Source organism: Lissotriton vulgaris, chromosome 11 (assembly GCF_964263255.1).
Source record: "Lissotriton vulgaris chromosome 11, aLisVul1.2, whole genome shotgun sequence".
Lineage (NCBI taxonomy): Eukaryota > Metazoa > Chordata > Amphibia > Caudata > Salamandridae > Lissotriton > Lissotriton vulgaris.
Window position 1 is genome coordinate 151084818 of NC_141699.1, and position 22882 is coordinate 151107699.

Here is a 22882-nt window from a genome sequence, read left to right on the forward strand (position 1 = left end):
TGCATTTGTTTAGGTTTGCGACCTGAACTTAGTTCAAATATTAAGCGGAGTGTAATGTGCAGATTAAAAAGGTATCAATGAGATACTCAAGGATGCCAAATATTGTAGTGACTGTTTTGATGTTAAGCAGAAAAAGTTAAGGAGAAGTTGATGATTGCCTAGGCGAAGCAGATTCAGAGAAATGCTAGAAATCAGGCAACAAATTTAGATATGGATTTTGTGTTGCATGAAAATTCTTATGTGACTGGGATGTAAGTTATTCGAGGAGTGGGAACACAGAGCGATATGGCGCAAATGCAAGCTAATGGTACAGGCAGAAAGTCTGAACAATTCTGGGACGAATGTGAACATCAACTTGCTGAAGAAGAGCACTGTGCCATTTCTGCAGAAAAATTGGCACTGGAAGTGCGACTGTAGACAGACCCCAGATTGAATTCAAAATGATTTGTCTCTAGGTGCCGCAGAATGCAAACCAGATACAATTTGCTGCCTCAGTCCAACAGACCCTATGACAAATGTGCAAAATCAAGTTCTGTTAATTCACTTGACAGACTTGCTTTGCAAGATAAATTAACTGATTTACTAAACACCAAATGATGTTGCAGCTAAAACTCAAGACAAAGATTCAGTGAATAAAAAAATAAAAAAATAAATAGATCACAAGAGTCAAAAGTTTGGTTGTTCCCCGGTCCTACAAAAATGACTTGCCTCTTGATTTATGACACACAGTTGAAGGAGACATATGGGATTTTACAGGTAAAGAAATACGATTGATATATTAGTACGGAATACAGGTCAAACAAGACACTTTCTATCCCAGAACGAATCTGTGCAAACTTGTGAGAAGCAGAAGACGTAATGAAGTGAGTCCTTGAAAAGATGCTAGAGCAGGGTATTTTACAAAAGGTGCTTGGTAGTCCTTGCAACTCACCTGTGATGGGCATTAAAAAAAAACACCAGAGGACAGAGGGTAGTTCAAGACCTTAGAAAGATTAACAAAATTGCAGCCCCATGTTGTCCAATGGTACTGAAATCCTGATTATTTCAAATTCCTCCGGATGTGGAATGATACTTCTCTATTCACGTACATGAGGATAGTCAATATTTAGCATTTTGATTCCTAGATCTTTAGCCAGATTGCTAAGAGAAATATGGAAGGTTTGCATCTACATTGTAACTCAGTGCTAGTCCACTACATGGATGACCTTTTAGTGGCAAAGGCAAAAGAGTATTGCAAGTTTGATACAATTGCGCTCTTGAACTATCTTTCTGACAATGGTCATAAGGTCTTATCTACAAAGATGAAGTATTGCAAAAAAAAGTAGTCATTTATCTTGTCGATCACATTGAGAAAGGGGCAAAGGAAGTGTCCAAAGAATTCAATTCAGAAATCCTGTATATGAATTCTTCACCCACCAGAGGGAAATGAGGATGTTTTGGAATGATTGGCTACTGTCTGTGGATCCCAAATGTTTCCCTGACTGAAGCCTTAACTGAAGCTTACTCGCAGTGACAGAGGATCTGGTACCATTTGATGGTGAGTGTATGACAGTCTTCTAAAAGCTCAGAGAAAATCTTTATAGCACACTCAATCGTGGAATGCCCGATTAAGAAAAATAATTATACTTGCTTTATCATGAAAAAGAAGGGTGTGCCTTATCTGTGTTCATCCAAAAGTATTGTGAGGTAACGCTGCCTGACGTTTATTTCTCTGCTACAATAGATCCAGTAGCTGCAACTCTTCCCGGAAGCTTAAAAGTGGTTGTAGCTGTTTGCCTAGCAATTGGAAAGAGGGAAGGATTGTTATAGGTCACACACTCATTGTGATAGTCCCTCACTCCGCTGAAATTTTGCTGACTCTTACTGGAACTCTTTTTTTATTTTTATGTATGAATCATTATTGTTCAATTAATTAAAATTGTTACAATATTCTATCAATGAAACAAAAACTTGTTTAAAATCTCACACAATTAGTTAATGAAAAAGTTGTTTAAAAAGATTTAAAATAATTAAAATTATGTATTAGGATTATTGTCTAGCAGTAAGGTGTTGTACGTTGGGTTTAAGGAAAAGTTTTATCATAGTCTCTCTTGCTTGATGGCCGACTGAGTACTGTTATAATTCAGTTTTCAGTTTGGCTCGGATTGCGTCTGTGAATTTTCCTAGTTGTGCCGCAATTTGAGGTGTTTTAGTTGAGAAGCACAGGTTAGAAACTTCCCTGCAACTTTTTAGGCCAAGAAACCTACAGATAGGGAGAACCAAGCGCTGCTGCTCACTGACTAACTTTGGGCAACAGCACAACAGATGGAGCCAACATTCACGGTGGTAATTGCAGAGTCGGCAAGCCACTGAATTATCCTGCCGGGCCCAAGTTGGGTTAAAATCCGTGATGGGCAAAGCGAGCAGTCTCATGTAAGAGATTCTTCCCCGAGCCAGGACTGTCAGAGCTTGCTCCAGATAGGGCTGCAGTTTACCCATGGTGTATGAGGAGTCCAGCGAGAAAAGACTGAATTGGTGATGCAGGCTTTCCAAGTCCCTTTCAAAAGATATTCTCTTGGCCTGGGTATTCACTGTTTTCCTCTAGGCTGTTAGTGGGATGTCAGGGTTGTGCAGATTTTGGATGTTAATGTCCAATTATCTAGTGCATGCTGCCAAATGCACCCGCCATGGGGAACCCTCCTCTTCAAAGAGCGTTTTAATTTGTCTTTTTAATAACAATTCTGGTGCTTACGTAGACCTGATATAGTATTTTATTAAATCACCTAAGCAAGTGATGTCCGGACTGGTGAGACCCAGCTCCAGCCTTACTCTTGCTCTCCTGGCCTGTCTAGGGAGAGCTAGGACCTTTTTGTAAGCCAAAATGTGATGGTTTGCGAGGAACTTATTGAAGGCACCGGGGAAAACTAAATGGCCATAATTAAGAGAGTATTTTTCAAAAAAGGGGGGGGGGGACTAGTTTTGTCTTACTCGAACTCAGCATCTGACTAACAGCTGCCTTACAAGATATGAGAAAACGATACTGGCAGATGAAAATATTTCGTTAAAAAGGTGCAATCACTTGAAACCTGCAACACTGATGCAGATTCCAAACGGTTATGTTATACAGATTTATAGGAATACACCATCAACCAGGAGGGTCTCCTAGCACTGAGCAAGTGTGAGGCTAGCCAAACCTACGATCTAAAGGGATATTAGAGAAGTCATGTCTTCAGTTTCCAGCAGAATTCAACAAGTTAGGAGGAGGCTTTTATGTGCAGTGGCAGGTTGGTCCACACTTTAGTATCGATGCAGGACTAGTCTCAACTGCCAAATCTTCAGTCATCAGAAAACACAACGTGAGAGGGGTCTAAGGGGAGTATTTAAAGACCAGCTTGCATCCTATCCCCCGTTCTAACTATCAAAAAACACAACAGGGATGCTAAGGGTCTAAAGAGAAACCTACAAAGAACCAGTACATTCATAAGTAGTATCTGTAAGGAGAGCAGGAAGAATGTGAAATAATACCCATCAGCCCACTCAATGGCGGAGTCTCGTCATCTGGGTTTTGTTAAGAACTGGTATCTGCTAAGTACCTCCTTGATTGTATGTAGAGGAATACTAGTGACAGATCCAGCAGTGATAGAGAGCCAGTAAAAAGTATAGGTGGGTTGAAAATGGAGTATTGTTGCAGTGCTAAAAAGAAATTTTGTGAAGTGGTGAAAGGGTGTGTATGTTAAGATTGCCTAGTGTGATGCCAAGAAACGACTTTATTAAGGGGAGGTCATCATACTGGCAAGATTAAAAGCAGAGTGAAGATAGTGTGTTAAACAAATATCACTATCAGTTGTGAAAATGGAATGGTCAACATGTTTCGGCCATACAAGGCTTTCGTCAGGACCTGTTGGATTTACAGTACTGCAACTATAAAAAGTGAAAAAGAATAATAATAAATGACCTACCAGAAATAAATTATTTGTATGGTGGTCTCAACATCATGAACAAAGAACTCTCCCATAAATTTATATGGAGATAGCCTCACCTTTCCTGGCACTCGCTCAGGTCAAAAAGAGGCCCGCTGTCCATCGGTACCTCCTGCTACCTTCTGAGCCGAGGTAGCAGGAGGTACCGACGGACAGAGCGGGGCCTCTTTTTGACCTGAGCGAGTGCCAGTGCCCCTCGGTTGTGGAATGCCCTCCCATTGGAGATTAAGGCCCAACCGTCTCTGTCCCTCTTTAAAAAAGCGCTCAAAACTTGGTGCTTTATCAAGGCCTACCAGTAAGAGAGTAAATTTGCTCCAGCTAGCTTCTTTTTGGTTAGGCGCCTTGACGCCCATTGGGCTTAGTAGAGCTATACAAATCAGATTTCATTTCATTTCAGGTGAGGCTATCTCCATATAAATTTATGGGAGAGTTCTTTGTTCATGATGTTGAGACCACCGTACAAATAATTCATTTCTGGTAGGTCATTTATTGTTATTCTTTTTCACTTTTTATAGTTGCAGTAGTGTAAATCCAACAGGTCCTGACGAAAGCCTTGTATGGCTGAAACATGTTGACCATTCCATTTTCACAACTGATAGTGATATTTGTTTAACACACTATCTTCACTCTGCTTTTAATCTTGCCAGTATGATGACCTACCCTTAATAAAGTCGTTTCTTGGCATCACACTAGGCAATCTTATCATACACACCCTTTCACCACTTCACAAAATTTCTTTTTAGCACTGCAACAATACTCCATTTTCAACCCACCTATACTTTTTGCTGGCTCTCTATCACTGCTGGATCTGTCGCTAGTATTCCTCTACATACAATCAAGGAGGTACTTAGCAGATACCAGTTTTTAACAAAACCCAGATGACGCGACTTCGCCATTGGGTGGGCTGATGGGTATTATTTCACATTCTTCCTGCTCTCCTTACACATACTACTTATGAATGTACTGGTTCTTTGTAGCTTTCTCTCAAATCTTCAGTCATGCCGGCATCGAACTTGATCATGGTTCTGGGCATCTTGTTTGTGAGGGAGCGTCAGTGTAGGTGGGGATGTTCATGTGAGAGTGGACGATGCTGGCTAGTAGGATCATGTATGCATTAAAGAGGGTCAGATCGGGGAAAATCCTTGCGGAACTCCATAGATAAGGTCGCTGCCGTCCGAAGTGAATAGTGCAAGGCTGCCTGACTGGGTCCTTCCAGTAAGGAAGGAGCAGATCCATTAGAGTGAGAGTCCTTGGATTCCAATGTCATGTAGGTGTTAGAGAAGGACGGCATGGGAAAGGGAGTCAAATGCTGATGAGAGGTCTAGGAGAGTAAGACCCACCAGGTCTCCTCCGTACAGTCATGAGGATGTCATCTGTGGCAGCGATGAGGGCTCTTTCCAAGCTACGGTTGGGTCTGAAATCAGACAGAGTTGTTTTGATAAGGAGTTAGTGGTCGTTACAGTATTTGGTGAGCTGTCTGTTGATGCTTTTCTCCAAGTCCTTGGCCAGGTAGGTAGCAGGGAGAGCGGTCTGTAGTTGGTGAGCGTCGAAGGGTCCTCAGACAGCTTTTCCACAACAGGAGAACAATTGCGTGTTTCCAAGGGTTTGAGAAGGCCCTGGAAGTGGTGGAGGAATACAGAATGGGTGTGATCATGGAACTGATGGGCTGCATTCCTCTGACTGGGTGGGTGTGGAGGGATAGTAGTCCGATGGAAGCCCTGAGCTGATGGACTTCACGGTGGCAACGGTTTCTTCTTCTGTAATGATGGGCATGTGGTTAGCATTGGGTAGCAATAATAATAAAGTTCTCAAGCACGATGAAGATCCCGATCATGACTTTACCAATGTAACAGAGTTGTGTACCAAGCCATGGTCCAGATTGCACAGATGTTCCCCTTGAAAAGGCTAATCTGACTGTTTGTGGATGGTTCTTGTCTAAGAGACCATCAAGGAACACTGAAAGTTGCATATGCAGTCTGTTTCATTTCTGAAATTATTCAAGCCTCATACTTGTCTGACGTAATTTCATCACAATATTCTGGAACTAATTGTACTGACGAGAGCTTGTTGTTTAGCCAATGAATTGAGTGTGATGATTTATAAAGACAGCCAATATGGATTTGTTGTGGTACATGACTTTGCACCAATATGAATGGTGTATGCATTCTAGACTAACTTGAAACAATACAACCTAGAGAAATATGAGCCGTAAAATGCATAGCCCATACGTTCTGGGGATGACATGATTACAGTGTGCAATAACTACGCAAATCAAGTTGTGAAATTTTGTGCTTGTGAAAATGCAATCAAATAAGCAAAAAAAGCACATGAAACAATGTGAAAATAATGATGCAAACAATTTGAATTGTTTTATGTTGTATCCAAAATAGGCACCATAGAGTTGCTCAGAGAATTGCAAGAGTAAGTACCAGAGGATGAAAAGAAAAGTGGGAAAAAAGCAGGCTGTTGGAGAGATTATAATGATATATTGGTCACTTCGGGTCACCAATATGCTCAGTTCTCCATGACTCCGTGCTTCAGGATACGGGCAGGTATCTACATGAGCAGAACCATGTGGGTAGAGACTGTATGATCAGGATAATTAAAAGGGTACTGGTGTAATACAAAGTTCAGAAGTGAAGGGTAAGATTTGTCAGAGATGCATTAATTGCCAGATAGTTAACCAGGGTAAGCATACAATAGTCATCAATAGTCACATAAGGAAATCTGAAGGCCTATGTAGTAGATTGCAGGCAGACTTCATAGAGAGGTCTGTTTTTAATGGGCTTAAAAATATTGCAGTGGTTGCTCATTTTCTAAATGAGTGGAATCTTATCAGACTAGGAGAATCAGGTGTCATTTAGAAGATGAATGGCACTATTAAATCCAAGATTGCCATGGTGTGTGCCTTGACAAATTTGCAGTGGCCAGATGTCCTTCCTCTTGCTCATGAGACATCAGAAGTACCCCAAACAAAGTCTTGCCTCTAGCCTCAGGACACACACATGGGTGGAGCACGTGGATTACAAATGTTCCTATAACAGTCAAATCAGTTGAAAAGGGCAAAAAAAAGCCATCATCAGTATTGCTCCAATTCGAGCATTACGTACAAGTTCTGTAAGAGTCAATGCCCATGTATATCCACAAAGATAGTTCAAATAAAGTCAAATCCATGGGAGTCTTATTCGTCCAACTTTTAATTGATTTATTGGTATCAAAAACAGATTGTATTCATCCCAGCCAACACGTTTCATCCCTTAGAACTTCATCGGGGTTGGGCAGTTACAAATAATCACTTCTCCCCCACGTGGTAGAAGGTGTCATATGCCAAGAGTCCTTGTCGAGTCGGACCAGTTTGGGCGGCATAGTATCCCACCTTTCTTCTTCCTCTTCGGTGTTCCTACCCGCACACAAAGTTCTAGTGGAATTGACTCTATTTGAACTATCTTTGTGGATATACATAGACATTGAATCTTCTGGAACTTGTGCGTAGTGCTCAAATTCGAGCAATACTATGGATAGGTTTTTTCCATCCTTTTCAATTGTTATGGTTGTATTAAGCTTGATCTTGATTCTTAAGCAGCGTGGTCATGTAACATTGAGCGGAGTACATACGCAAAGTAGGAACGTCATACTGGTGCGACATTGAATGACCCACACTGCTTTTGTTTAGTAATTTGTTCCTATTGCTGTATTTGTTTAAATAACTGATGATGTCACATTTGATTACTATGAAGGACTTGCTGATGTGGAGAAATCCATCTCTCATTTGGAGAATTTGGAAACACCGCTGTAATAAGGAGATCGCATGCTGATCAAGAAGCAGGTCTGTAAAAACCTGCCTGGAGTCGAGGTGGAAAGGGCCCATCAAGTTGTGCTTGTGACTAACACTGCTGAGAAATGCGCTGGAGTCCCACAGTGTATCCATGCAGCTCACATAAAGTGAAGACTGCCGATGAAGTGGTGAATACAACCACTGATTTACAGTTCAAGGTCAAGTTTTCTGCTTGGATCCAGAGAGGGAAGAAGAAGAACATTAGCACTGAGGGGCTCCTGATAAAGCTGTATTGTAGCGCGGGGACACACTAGCCTAGTGTAACCAGGCGCTCTATGAATTCAGTTATTATTATTATTATAACATGGTGAAGGTACAAGTAGTTAGTTTGAAAATCAGCAGATTGAAAATATATATATATATATAAATTAAGAAAACACACTGCTGCAAAGTCATAGCAAAAAGAAGAAACTGAAAATCAGAGTTTCAGAAACCATCACTGGAAAACGGTTCACTATGCTGTCATGCTGCTGATTCGAGCATGTATCCAGCAGCAACTGGAGAAGACGATTCAGCAGTAAACGTGACAATACAAGAGTTGAAAAGGTACATTGAGGAGAAAAGTGGCTTGTGAGAAGCAACAAGAGACTACCCTGGAATAATCAGAGACTGGAATGAATTTGAGAAGAATTAGAGGCAAGTGAAATTGATTCTGACAGTAGTGATAGTGAACCATCTCTGGCTTAAAGACCAATGAGAAAGAGAGTGCCAAACAGAAAGTATTTGTCACCTGAGTGGATCCATCTAGCGTCAGAAGAAGAAAAAGAAAAAATGTGTTATATGTGGAAATCTATAATCTAACAAAGTTTGCCAATTGATCTTTAAACCAAAGGAAAAAAAACGGCTGGGAACTTTTGCTGAATCCTAATGAGTTGATTAAACTCGGATTTCTAACTTTGCAATATAATATTGTTTTTTTTTGCTTGAAAACAATGCATCCAAATAAAGATAATAGTTTCCAGAATCTATATGATCTGAATTCTGAAGAAGAGATCCAGAGTCCTGATTTTTGATTCCGGATTGTTTAATTCAATCTTGTGTTTTCTCCTCTGTAGCAGATGGCATACCTCAGATGCCGTATAATTAGCATGATTTCTCTGATAATGATAATAATACTTTTAATTAGCCTAAAGCTAGATCTAATTTATTTCGTTGGAGGGGGTCTCTACTTTACGAGTTGAACTAAATACAATAAAGTAGAACATATGACAGCAACAAATAGGGAGACATTACTGACTAGTTGTGAAAACAACATATAAGCTAATTTATTAAACAAATATTATGGGCATAGGAAATTGTTTAGTCTGCACTTTTCATCTTTCCTCTGCAGGAAAAAAGCTCTACATACTTTGTTGCCGTCGACTTAAAATTTGTCTTGTAATGTTCTTGTTAGTATATTTCATACGCAAACGTTTTCGTTGCTGTATCTTTCGTTGGAAGAACGTTCTGTTCCCAAAGACTGTGGGAGCCCTGAGACGTATTCTAAAGATTTGAAAGGGTTTGCACAACCTAACTTAAAAGTTGATAAAAATGAAAAACAATCCTTCACATAGTTTGAGTGAAAAGGAAAGTGAGTTAATTTAAGAAAAATAATGCAAGGAGAGCGAGATTTCTGAGAGAATGGAGAAATGAAAGTGAAATTAAAGATTAAATTGTGGCAGAGCAGAATTTTGGAATTCTATTGTGCATCGAGGTTGAGAATGAGCCATTAAAGAAAGAGTGAATAGTGTATGGTGCACCAGAAGTCACAGAAAATTAAGCAAATGGAATTTGTGGGCGAGAGTGGGTGTGAAAGGAGTTAGATTATTATGGATGAGTCTTTGATTGGTGAAGAGCCAATATTCAGAGGGATTTATTGTGTGCAACTATTTTAACCCACCTTACAACTGGGTGGGAAGCTGTTACCAGCCTTTGGTATTCCAGAGAGTTTACCATTTAAATTAGATTAATTATGAGGTTGGTTTAAAGAGAGTGAAGCATGGATTTGGATAAACTGTGTTTGAAGTGTTATGTGCTATGATTTAATTTATTGGTGCTGCTACGAAGAATCTCAAAATTAGAAGATTATCAAAGCTTTTAGATCGATTGCCTTGTTTCCAATACTGCTGGTGCATTGACTCAGATAAATAATGAATTAATTGCAACGCATGCTACAATTATAGAGAACCATCTTACATTTGATATCCTTCTAGCGAAGGAGTATGGTCTTAAGGGTTTTGAAGGTAAGAGTGAGTTGCATATGTCACTAATGTAACTAATATTTCTCATGAAGTCAAATATTTTGAAGTGTATAGATTGTGGGAATTATTTGGTTCCTGGTCAGGTGAGCGTGGAAAGGGCTTTAGAAAGGTTGGTGAGAGGTTTGGGAAGGGGCATGTTATGGGTTTTAACTCCTCTAATTATTGTGTTCATTTGTGCAATGTTCTATTTCTTTTGTTCAAATTCTTTGAACTAATAATTTTAAAGATGGGGTCAAATTGCAGGTGCACCGAGAGGCTTATCCGGTGCACAGCGAGTTTCTCTTTAGGACGGACCCGTCCTTTCATTCGCTTCTAAACACATGGAACCACAGACGTCACGGACTATACACACGCCGTGTTTCTGTATGAACGTTTTTTTCAACACTTATTGAATCCTATTACTACTTCCTTTTTTGTCCTTTTGGAGAATTTGAGTTAAATACCTACTTGATTTCCGCTTGAGAGTCTTCATACACGGACGTTACGTCCGTTTCTACTGGTCCTGGGCCCTGTTGGGTTGGAAGTATCACCGATAGAGCGACCTCTCAAGTTATACCTGTTTCGGTACAGCCCTGAAGAGTCGCAGGAAGACTGTGCCATACACGACGAAACACGTGTCGGCTGGTCTTTTCCAAACAGAACAATAAAAGACACAACACCTATGTTGGATTCTACGTGTTACATACCATTTACTTGTGTTGTTTACTAGCTTTTGTCTCTTCAAATACCGTCTACCAAGATTACCCTAATATATGTTATTTTTTGAGTGTGCATGGGCATTGTGTTTGTAACGAGAGGAAGCTGATGGCATCCAAAAGAAAACATTGTGAGTTTGAGAAGGAGGATGCTAGAGATGGAATATAACTTAAGATGTTAGAATAATCAAGACCCTAGATACAGAAATGGAAGCATACTCTACTATAAATAGTTTTGGGTTTGGTGATAATGTAATCACCACACAAAAAAGTGTTCAAGTTTTCATGATTCTACTGAAATATGCATAAGTAATAATTGTTCTGCATTTTAATTCACACTTTACACAATGAGAGGGCTATTGCAATGGAAATGAAATCATCACGTGTTTTTGTGCGTTTCCTGACTTAGATTAACTAGGCCTTGATGCCATTTTAACTAAGATAGATGCCATATTAGTATGTTTATTCTCCGTTTATATTTCTGTCTGACACTACGAGCAGCACTGCTTATTTTATATTACAATATTGTTCTTGAAGAACTCACTAACTCGCTGGAAGGGAAAATCTTTCGTAACATTGCCCAAAGTTCTTCTTGCTAGCACACTGGATTGCATCCATTCATAATATTTTCTGTTGGTTATGTAACACCTCCGGACAACATTCGGTCAGCAGGGTCCGAATCAATATCCATGTAGGTGGTTAGTGCTAAGGTGATAGGGCTATGTGTGCCATCAAATTAGTCCACTATTCCACATGTTGAAGAATATATACATGAAAAAATGTGATCATCCCTGAACACATTTGGTGACGGTGCAGAAGGTGCTTAGAAATAAATTCAGACCGAAATGTCCCATACCTTTGATAGCAGACTCTGTTTTTCCAACACCAGTGACTGATCAAGCACTCCTAATATTTTTAGCTCAAGCCTAGAGACAGCGCGCATGCACTGCATGCACACCGCTCGCTCTGCAAGGCATGCTGTATTAGAGTATGTACTGGAAGCACCGCCCACATTTTTTCATTGGCCTGTGTCAGAGTCCTTTTTTAAATGCTGGCTTTTGATTAATTAATAGGCTTGTTGGTCCCTTCTTAGTACCGCCTTGTCTTCATTTGTAACCACCCATGAGGACTGGCCGTTTTACTAGTGCCCTAACACGGGAGCTTTGGTTAGCAGTCTCAAGAACTATTTACTTTATAATTGTACACCGTACTCACAAGATACCAGCTTCAGCCATGGCAGCTGCTTCCTAACACACTTTGCACTTGTTTTTCTCAGAGTAGCAACTTTATCAATGGTGGTTCTTGCATTTCTTCGAGATGGTGTTCATTCATTTTAAATAAATAGATAATAATTTATGGCGAGGCTCGAACCCTGTTCCCCACTACAAAGTCAGCGGCTTTGAATGGTAAGCCACCTACTCGGTCACAGACTATATGCTTTTCTTTTTTGGGGAGGTTTATCTTGGTGTCCTTCACTGAGTCACCCTGCCACCATTCAGAAGGATTTTTCATACCACATGTGGTATCCTACCTGAGTACTTGGGGTTTTTGACTTCTCATTTACTTAGACAATATTCTTCATGTTTCACAAAACAGAACTGCCCTGCTGAATTCACTACAATTCTCAATTTCCTTCCTGGAAAATGGGGGCTTTGTCATCAATCAAGGGAAATATTTTCTAGTTCCTGACCTTTACGCTTTTTCTCCATTTCTGATTATAACAAGTGGAAAGCCTTTATTTCGGTTGTAAAACCATAAAAGACAGCATTTCATGTCAACAATTATAAAAAAAAAGGTTTTATCAAAAATAATTAAAAGAATAAAATACATTAATAAAAGGTCAAATTTCAAATTTGTTTATTTATGATAACGGAACTCAATTGAGGTCCACATAAAAATTCAATAAAGAATAAACAACAAATTACATAAGAATACAGGAAAGAAGTTTTACAGAATATTCAGTTATCAATATAATGTTAAAAAACATTTAAAAAAGTTAAACAATTTAAAACAAAACATTTCGTTTGGAGGATTAAGCATTGCTTCAATAAAATCATAAGCAGTGGCAATACCCAATTGGAGGCACATAGGTCTCAACCATTTGCGTCTAAATGCCATAAGAGCCGGACAAACAAAGACAACATGGTACAAATCCTGGGAATTACAATTACAGAAATTACAAATATCTGAACCACCATGCCATTTGGATAGAAGACAGTTCAGAGGAAGTAAGTTATACCTTAACAAAAGGATAAATCGCCTAACTCCATGGGGGAGGTTCCAACATATGTATGGTTGGGGGGGTTTTTATTTCACAGAATTTACCAATGGGGAACATTCTGCTCGCAGTTTTACTTGACCCACTATCAACTCTAAAGCTCAACTCCCAAGAGGCAGATTTTAAGGATAACCTTAGTTGGGCAGCAGATTGTAAAAATAGGTTTTGTTCATCTAGCTGTAGTAAGGTAACAGCCTGTCGGAAATTCCTTACAATAGAGGAATAAGCATTAAAGGAACCCAACAGCTCACTTCTTATTAAATATCTCAAGGTACCAGGCGTTCCTCCAGCAATATTGAAAACCCAACGTACCACACTAGCAGCTGCCTGGGCCCGAGAGCTGCGCAGACCAAATTCTCGTCTTAACGAAGACGTAGAATTTGCAGTATTTACAGAAGCTAAGTTACGTAATATTTTTCCTTCAGTAGAATCCAAAAATTTCCAACATACCATATCCACTATTTCTAGTCCATAGATTAGGGATGCGGGGATTTTTGCTCGGTAGACCTCGAGCAGTGTGGAAAAATGCCTTCTACCTGTTGATTTGTAAAAGGAAATAAGGCTCTTCCCTTGAACAAGGGCTTTTCTGATATTGTTCTCAATGTGGGTTTTTTCGCTTAAATTGCTCATGACAATCTTTCCAAGAAAGGGATATGATTTCACTACTTCTAACCTTTCACCCCCTATGGACCAATAATAATTTTCATATTTGGGTTTTCTCCTTCCATGGAAGCACATAATTTTACTTTTTGAAATATTTATTTTCAAGAAGTGAGCCTCAGCATAGGAGGACAGAGCTTTTAAACGGTCATTCAAACCTTTTGGGGTGATGTCCAGCATTAAAATGTCATCAGCGTACATTAAGCACGCTATAGGAGTTCTCCCCAAAATAGGTGCAATTCCGTTACTAGATGATAATATAGCCTTAGGGAGGTCAGCAATATATAGGGAGAACAACAGGGGAGCCAATAGGCAGCCCTGTTTTAGTCCATTATTAGTGGGTATAACCCGGGACAGTCCTCTCTCACCACCCATTAAAACTCTACACCAAGTGTCTGTGTGTAGTGCAATGACTAACTTCAATAGCCTAGGGGGCATCTCTAGTTTAGTTAACTTACTCCACAGCAAGGATCTATCTACCTTATCAAAAGCCGTAGAGAAGTCAATAAAGGCCCCATATACACCCCCTCTACGAACTGTAACATATTTTTCCACCAGGATTTGAAGGGCAGTAAGATGGTCCAGGGTACCATGTTGTTTCCTAAAGCCAGTTTGTTCTAGCGGAAGTATTGCAGACGCTGATACCCAGTCATTTAAAGAGTTCAATAAACATTTAGCAAAAACTTTGCCTATGGCATCTAAGAGGGCTATTTGTCTATAGTTTTGGGGTAAGTTTCTAGCCCCCTTTTTATAGAGAGGGATTAATAGACTCCCCTTCCAGGAATACGGGACAGTGCCATTAATAAAGCAAGTTTTGAAGACTGGGTATAAAATTTTCCCCCACCGCCTACTGTATGATTTTAACACTGAAATCGGAATTTCATCTGGGCCTAATGCTCCAGAAGTGCGTAAAGCTTTTATTGCAGCAACTATTTCCAGTTCAGTATGGAGATGAATCCTCCTGCAGCTTACCAGGGCCAAACTTCTCACCTTTACTGGGAACACGGCGACCCGGGAGTGCTTGATGTCGGACGTCCTACGAACCGTAAAATATATATTGGGACCACGAGGTGCTCACCCGCGCCAGTGGATAATAGACCAGGTCCTCTCCCGGGATTCGAACTCTTCTTTCAATCAATCAGAGCTTACTCTCCGCAAGTAGACGAATAGACATACCTAGGCACAGGGGAGTAACCCGAACCTGTAAAGCAGCGTTTCTTTTATCCGGAATTACGCGCTCTGTGGATCCTCATCTACGTGGTCGGAAATATCAACGGTAGAGCAACCTTTTGACCAGTTTCCCTCAAACGCAGCCCTGAGGAGTCGCGAAGACACTGTTCCCACGCGACGAAACATGTGTCGGGTGGTTGTGGAACCATTAAACCTTCTCAAAGCATCTTTACGTCATATATTATGCTTGTTTTTCTGTTGACTTTGGCTTTTTCTGATTTGTGTGACATAATTGTACACGACTGTGAAAGATTTCTGTTCTTGTGTGCATAGCATTACTGTAGCACAGAGGTCTTCAAACTTTTCCAGGTTGAGCCCCCTCCAGCTGAATTCCCCCAGATGTTGGGCCCCCCCACCACCTGACAGAAACCTCGGGAATCCGGCACACCACATGATCGACTGCCACGCACACACCACGGGCCATATCCGGCAAACAATGCTCAACACAACAAGAGTGCCTAGCAAACTGCAGGCCTGTGAGTGGGTGTGACGAAACGACAGAGGCGTACCAGACAGCTCAAAACACAATCCTCCAAGACAAAATGTGTGCAAATTCTCCCCACTAGGATGCCCTTCCTTACACAGGACACAGATCAACAACAACACCACCAACATGAATGTGACGGGTGTGCCGGTGCCCAGCCACACCTAGACTCTCAATCTGTGGGTGAATCACTGCCATCCTCAGGCTATGCTCCACATCCAGTTCTAAACGGTACCTAGTCTTCAACACCGCAAGTGCTGAGAACCCAATCTCACAAACTCCCCAACAAATAAACAAATACATTGTAGGATGTAAAGCACCATGCACAAGTGAACCAAAGGGAGGACCGCAGTGATGAGCCCACTATAGGGAGCACACCATGGGTGCTTCACCAAGCGGAACCCAAAACATGGAACCCGACCTTGCCCATGGGGGCCCCGCATTCAAGTAGCAGCTGGACGTCACGCAAAATGTCACACGCATGATGCATAGATCCCACACATGAGCACACATAGAATACAGAACAGTAACACATAGGCAAGGGAGCAGCCAAACAATTCAAATACCTTCCACTCTGAACCACAGCTCTCATGGCACCAAGAAAGCAAAGGAAGTCATCACAACCCTCCCCATCCATCATGTACACCTTGTCATCCAGCAACTCCCCCACCATTCATTCCGTCCCTCCATCTGAGCCCCATCCACATCCAAACCCCTTCAACCACTTTCAAACCTATCCCCCTTCCATCCCTCCATCCATCATCTCACCTCTTCATCCCTCCATCCACCCCCTCACCCATCCATCCATCATCCATCCCTTCACCCAATCTATCCCCTCACCAATCCATCCACTCTTTCACCCATCCATCCACCCACTCATCCATCCAACCAGTCACCCAAGCTATCCTCCCACTCATCCATCCACTCCTCCACTCATCCATCCACTCTTCCACCCATCCATCCACTCCTCCACCCATCCATCCACTCATCCATCCAACCACCCACCCTCTCACCCATCCAGCCATCCCCCACCCACTCATCCATCCACCCAGTCACTCATCCGTCCACCCACTCAACCCCCACTCATCCATCCACCCATCCATCCCGCTCTCCACCCTCCCCCCACTCATGCATGCACTCTCTGACCCATCCATCTCCATGCTCCTCTCCTCTCCTCACCCATCCATGCACACACCTGCCCATCCACTCTGCCAATCATTCATCCATGTCATCACTCATCCATCCATCCATCCTCCCCCTCTCTCTCCATTCCCCCCTCACCCAGCCACCGATCCCTCCATCCACCCTTCACCCATCCACCCACTCATCCATCCACTCATCCATCCACTCATGAATCCATCCATTGACCACTCATCCACCCCTTCACTCCTCCATCCATCCCCCAGTCCATCCACCCTCCTCAATCACCCATCCATCCATCCCCACATCCACCCCTTCACTCATTCATCCATCCATTCATTCATCCCTTCACCCATCAATACATCAATCCAGCCATCACCTCTCTCATCCATCCACCCACCGACTCGTCCACCATCCACCCCCCATCGATCCATCCACCATTTCACTGATCCATCCACCCCTCCACCCATTCATCTACCCTTCCAACCATACACACATCATCCACTCCCATCCATCCCTCCACTCATGCATCCATTCACCCCTTCACTCACCATCCATCCCCTCATTCATCCATCCACCCCCCACCCATACATCCACCACTCCACCCTCACACCTTTTATGATTCAAATTCGAATTTGCAGACAAACATCCCTGAACACCGGGTGCCCACACAAAGATCCTCATGAGTTGAGGACCGCAGACCAGAGCCCACTGTCCCGATTCATGGCCAAACCTGGATTGCAACCTCTCCCTCCCTTCCCAAAATAACTGAAGGACTCCCGCCCCCCAACTCCCCCTCACTCCCACCCCCCTTGAAAGGCTGGGGCCCTGGACCAGAGCCCACCCTGCCCGTGCCTCAAAACCTCTGCGAAACCTGCTCTCCCTTCTGGGAAGAGCTAACTCTCCCAGGAGGGGGTTAATTCACAGAGCTGACGGCTTCAGCTGCAGTGGGAGGCAAGGGGTCTCCTCTGCTAAAACTGAAAGCGTGTCTGTTTGTTTGCTTTCGTTTTTTAGCAGAGGAGACCCCTGCCTCGCACGCAGCCGAAGGTGTCGACTCCGTGAATTAACCCCCTCCTGGGAGAATCACCCAGACAAAGAAACGGGCACAAAGGGAAGATCGAAGTGGAGCCCGCGCCCCCCCTGGGATGGCGCCGAGCCCCCCCAGGGGGGCGCGCCCCACAGATTGAAGAACCCTGCTGTAGCAGTTGTTTTGTATGTTAGCTCTTGTCAGCAAACTGTTGAGCGCTTAGGGGGTCTTCTCCGCTCGCCTGTTGCACCTTACTTACTAAGTTCACCTGACCACTATAGCGTTCACTCATGGTAGAGCGCCTCCTTAATATCTGAAATACTAAAAACCCTTTCCTTTGCAGTCACATTAATAAAGGAAGATCTTTCATAAGTTGTCAATGACCACAGATAAAAAAATAAATGTCATTAAAAATTTTTAAATTGCAGGCGAGCCCACCACATTGCAGCAAGAAATCATGAGGTAGCAAATACTATATGCGTGCTGGTGTCATATTTTAAAAGCCTATACACATCTATGCAATGAATAGCACCGAGATGTTTGCATAATTGCTGTAATTCTCTTTTTCTGATCTTAGATTAACCTTGGCAAACAAAAAAAAGTGCAGTTCTGTTTCCTCAGCTAGTCCACAGGCTGGGCAGGCCATGGGAACATTCTTAGACCATTTATTAACAAATGAATGCAGGGGGAGACAACCATGACGTAACTGCAAGTAGAGTTTCCTGGCAATGGTTGGACGTATAAAGTCCAAGCACGGCTCTAGTTGGTAAATGGCTTTTATATCCAGGAACTGGCGAGTCACAGAGCCAATCTTGGGGTCTTCTAAGATGTTATCAAGTTTCGCCTTCCAGTACACGGTAGATAAATATGTTCGCGTGACCCTGGTGTGGGCAATTGGAGGACTCGCCCATAGCTCGGGACAGCCTATCTCATTTAAGCTTTTCTTAATATGCATAAGCCAAGGAAGCTTCCCTGCCCCAGGTAGGCTGAGTCCCTCTTGCAATTCGGCTCTGTACTCCGCCAGCTAGTTTGTTGCCCACAAGCGTCGCCAATAAAGTAGCGGACGCCTTGCAATTTCTTATGCGATAGGTCTCACACCCAGATCCATATAAAAGGGCAACAGAGGGGAGGTTCGTGGAAGCCCTATCACTTGCCTCAGAAAATTATTTTGGGTATGTGTAATTGCCCCAAGGTTCAAGTGCCCCCGTAGAGCGCTCAGCTTCTGGCCTGCGCCTTATAAATCTCTATAGCCGGGGTCAGGGGTTTGTGGAAGGACTGTCTATTATGTTTAGCCAAACCCCCAGCTGTCTTTATTAGTTTCAAATTAGATCTGGTCACTTGGGGTTTCCATGTCATATTTTCATTTAGGTAAGACCTAGGTAATCAAATTCTGATACCCTTTCCAACGGTACACCATTCATGCAAAGATTAGAGCTGACATTCTTACTGGGGTTAAAAACCATACATTTTGTTTTTTATATATTCATTTCTAAACCCCTACCCCTACAAAATTCAAAAAAGGCATCCAGAATTTTTTGCAAGCTCATGAGGGATTTTGAGAGAAGCAAGGTGTCGTCTGCAAACATCATTGCTGGTATACTCTTGTTTGCTAGCTTAGGGGCATCGGTGTTCTTACATTTATTTATAACATCCACTAAGCTATTGATGAAGATGCAAAACAGTGTGGGGGCTAACACGCATCCTTACCTCACTCCTCTGTTAACCAGAATGAGATTGGTGTGCTCTCCGTTCTTACCAAATCTAATTTGGGCAAAGGTGCCACTGTGTAATTTCCTAAGGAGGAGTAAGAGATACTACGGGAGTCCCAACTCCTTGAGCACCTTCCATAATGCCTCTCTGGGGACCAAGTCGAAGGTGCTTTTAAGGTCAACAAAGACCAGATAGAGACTTCCCCCCCACCCCCCCCCCCCCCATTGTTACGGTCTTCCAAAAGAGGAGCTGCAGCTTGAAAATATTCTGATGTCTATCAAATATCAGATGAGAGTTGTCTACAGTGATCATAATTACTCAATTTTTGTTGTCTAAGATCTGGTATCTGGATCTTCTTCAAATGTATGTAGACATTCCAATGCTTCTGCCCGATGTCCAACATCTCCTTCAGACTCATTCAGGGCACTTTCACAACATTCTCCTCTTCTGCAACCATCAACTCATGGCGTGGAAGGTGTCAGGAATTCCTGGTCATTCTCAGGCATTCTGCCAGAAACTGTAGTTATCATCAACAAAGCTTGGGCTCCAGGTACCACTATGGCTTACAAATCAGCCCAGGCCCAATGGTCTAGCAGGTGTCTATGATCAGGTTCAGATCCGGTTTCAGATGTCTTCACTGTAGCTAGTTATGTCGGTCATCTCGTTTCTTCAAGTAAGTCATACAGAACAATACATTTATATAGCTCAGCTTTTTTATTACATCACCATTATGTTGATGGTAAACATTTTGGATGACATGTTAATTCATAAACTCTTAAGAGTACATGAGAGATTAGGCTAAGTATATCTCCTTCAACTAAATACAATAGTCGAAGTGATGTTAGATTAGTTTAAAAATTATTTTTCGATTTGCCTGATAAAGCCTTAAGGGAGAAAATTAGTTATCTGCAAAACGTACAACATTATTATGTTTAGTCTCTTGCAAATCAGTGTCTGATGTGAAAGTTTTGGATCTTTCTGGAAGGGAATTTACCCCTCATGAAGTTCTTCTAAAAAACAAAAGAAGAATAAACCCCCTACTTTCTTCGGTGGAGTATTGTGTCTTTGTGAATCAGTCAAAACGTTGTATTGTGAATTGTCTCAAGGAATATGAGACATAAGCAGCTGCTCTCAGAAAATCGGTTGATCAACTCTTTAATTCCAATGGAAATGCTCACTTCTGCAGTATCTTCTGCTACTCTCGCCAGATAGGTCAAATGGATTATGTTTCTAGCAGGTTTCTATGTTTCCAATTGTGGAGCACACTTCTAGAGATGTCCTGGGTGCTAAAGCTTTTTAGCGTGGAGCAAGACTGGAAGATATTCCAACTGCTGATTGGTCGTCTGTCTCTATGTTTAAAACACTGCACTGCAAACCAATATCTCAATTTGCTTTTACCGTTGCTAGTAATGTTTAAAAAAGCATAATAGGAACCTCCGTTTCTTGACACAAAAAGGAGTAATTGCTGAAAAGTCCAAATCTTTTTAAAGACACGGAGGCATTATCCCACATCTTTCAGAACGTTTTCCACTGACCCACCCTATTTTCCTAGTATCTATAACCTGTTTCTTTCTAGTTCCGCAATTTACACTTGTGCAAACAAACCAGTGAGGACAATGTTTTCAGAAAATGGACTGTGTTCTTGCAGATGATGTTCATCTGCGGCTACTTGGTTTTGTAGACTAGTCGTTTTAGCGTCAAGAAAAAGGACACTGCGGGCCACGGATGTCTATTTATACTAGGACTAATACCTGTGTGGTACACATTGGTAATCAAGGCACAAGGGAATGCTGGGAACTTCGTTCTGACAGTGATCGACAGGAGACGCTCTTTTCTGTACTGCTTGGTTTATCAAGACCGGCACAGCTTGGGCCCACATTAAACTGGAGGACCCGGATCTGTCACAACTTGATCCCTAGCGTGTATACTTTACCTGTGTGATGGATTTTTCACAAGTGTGAATCAATATCTGAAAAGGACTCTACCACATCGACCGCTTGTACAACATATTTGGATTGATTAGCACTCTTTACTGCATACCATCCATTTTTGCCCTGAAGAAGTCCATGTGAATGGACGAAACACGTTGACTGCTCAAACACGTCAAGACTGTTGTTTTATGTCGGTTTGAATAAAAGAGAAGATCACTTGAAGAATACACTTTTGGACTTGGATTGAATATTTTTTCCTTGTTTTGTGGTGCACCTTTGCTTTTGTTTCAATTATGATGTTCCTTTTCTGGATTTCATTGTGGTAGTGGGTGCGCTGACAGTGTGCATACAGATCTCTTTGTATCCCCAACAGACAGACATACTGTATAATGAATAGCGGGTTAGGTGTTGTGCTCTATAGGTTCCACTGCCATAGCGTATTCCTCTTGGAATGCAAGGAACTGTAGTTTTTCTTTTTCTTCATTTACTACTTTTTTTATTATCTGGCTCCAATTTTAAATAAGTGCCAGAAAGAAAGCATAATACTCTCCTCTATGTCTTTAATGAAAATTAGGACTTTCCAGCAAACACCTGCCCGCATGTTGACAAGCATTTTATCGTTTTCTAAACGTATTCTTACAATAAACGTATGCAAACGTATTTGCTTGTTTTACTGTAGAGGAGTGGGTGAAGGCAAAAATGAATGTTGATGACTGAGAGAATGAGCCCAGCGACGACACATTACATGTATAGTGAAGTATGGAGTGTCTAATCGCAGCAGTGATGAAAAAAACTTTACCTTTTAATTACAACCTACGCTTAAGAGCCCAAACATACAGCCAAACAAAAGTTCAGTCGGCTAAAGATGCAGAACTGAATTAAAAGGACGCATACGTTAATTTCACAAACCTGCAGCTCTTAAAGAGTCACTTTATGTCACAGCAATGTTTGCTACTTTTGCTGTAGAAGATCATGCAACCACCTTTCCCTACTAGGCACCGTGATTGGCACTTTCTCTGTACTCACGTCGTCTAATACATCATGGCATGCTTTGATCTGCGCTTCCAACTCGTCTTTCTTTTTCACCAGCAACTGTACATCCTCAACGGTCACTACTGCACTCTGGTCACTAGTACCAGCTGCTTCAGACATCTTTTTCAATCCTGGCAGAAAAACAGGTATCCCTTCGCACGACCCGTAGCTGTAGTCTTTTACACTGAAATAGAAGCAGCAAAAGAAAGACTTGCCCCACCCCTTTCCCCGCCCCTCCCGTCCAAACGCCATAAAACAGTGTACAAAAAAGAAAGCGCCATCTTGAAATGTATGATTATTTATTACTTTATATGAGAAGACATGGCTTTTTACTAATTCCCCCACCCCAGGATGCCCTCGCGGGTGACAGTACGCTTTAAGACTACAACATTCATTATAAACATAAATCAATGAATGCTGCAAGCTCACTGAAAAAAAGTTGTAGAAATAGTAATATGATAATCCTTGATACCACCGGCTCGAGCCTAGAATTACAGAAACTACAAAAAAATAGCAGCAATCCTTGATAGCTCACTTCTTATTTTCATTCTTCTTTTATTTCTATGTGACTGATCAATAAGTCTCTGAAATGTTAAGAAAAGCCACCCTCTTCTGAATCTCACTATAACATTGTATTTTACACCGCGCATGCGCACTGATG

At 41.9% G+C, this 22882-nt stretch overlaps 1 protein-coding gene across 2 annotated transcripts in view; it reads right to left on the reverse strand.

Annotated features, from left to right (window-relative positions):
- PSMD9 (proteasome 26S subunit, non-ATPase 9) overlaps positions 1–22424 on the reverse strand; it is an 88562-nt gene extending 66138 nt beyond the window's left edge. The window contains exon 1 of one of the 2 annotated variants that reach the window (XM_086942982.1): positions 22216–22424. In XM_086942982.1, the coding sequence (XP_086799108.1) occupies positions 22216–22341 (126 nt within the window). In that variant the 5' untranslated portion in view covers positions 22342–22424. The remainder of the gene's footprint in view (positions 1–22215) is intronic. The other variant, XM_086942983.1, reaches the window with a different exon arrangement.
- Between the last annotated feature and the right edge of the window lie 458 nt (positions 22425–22882).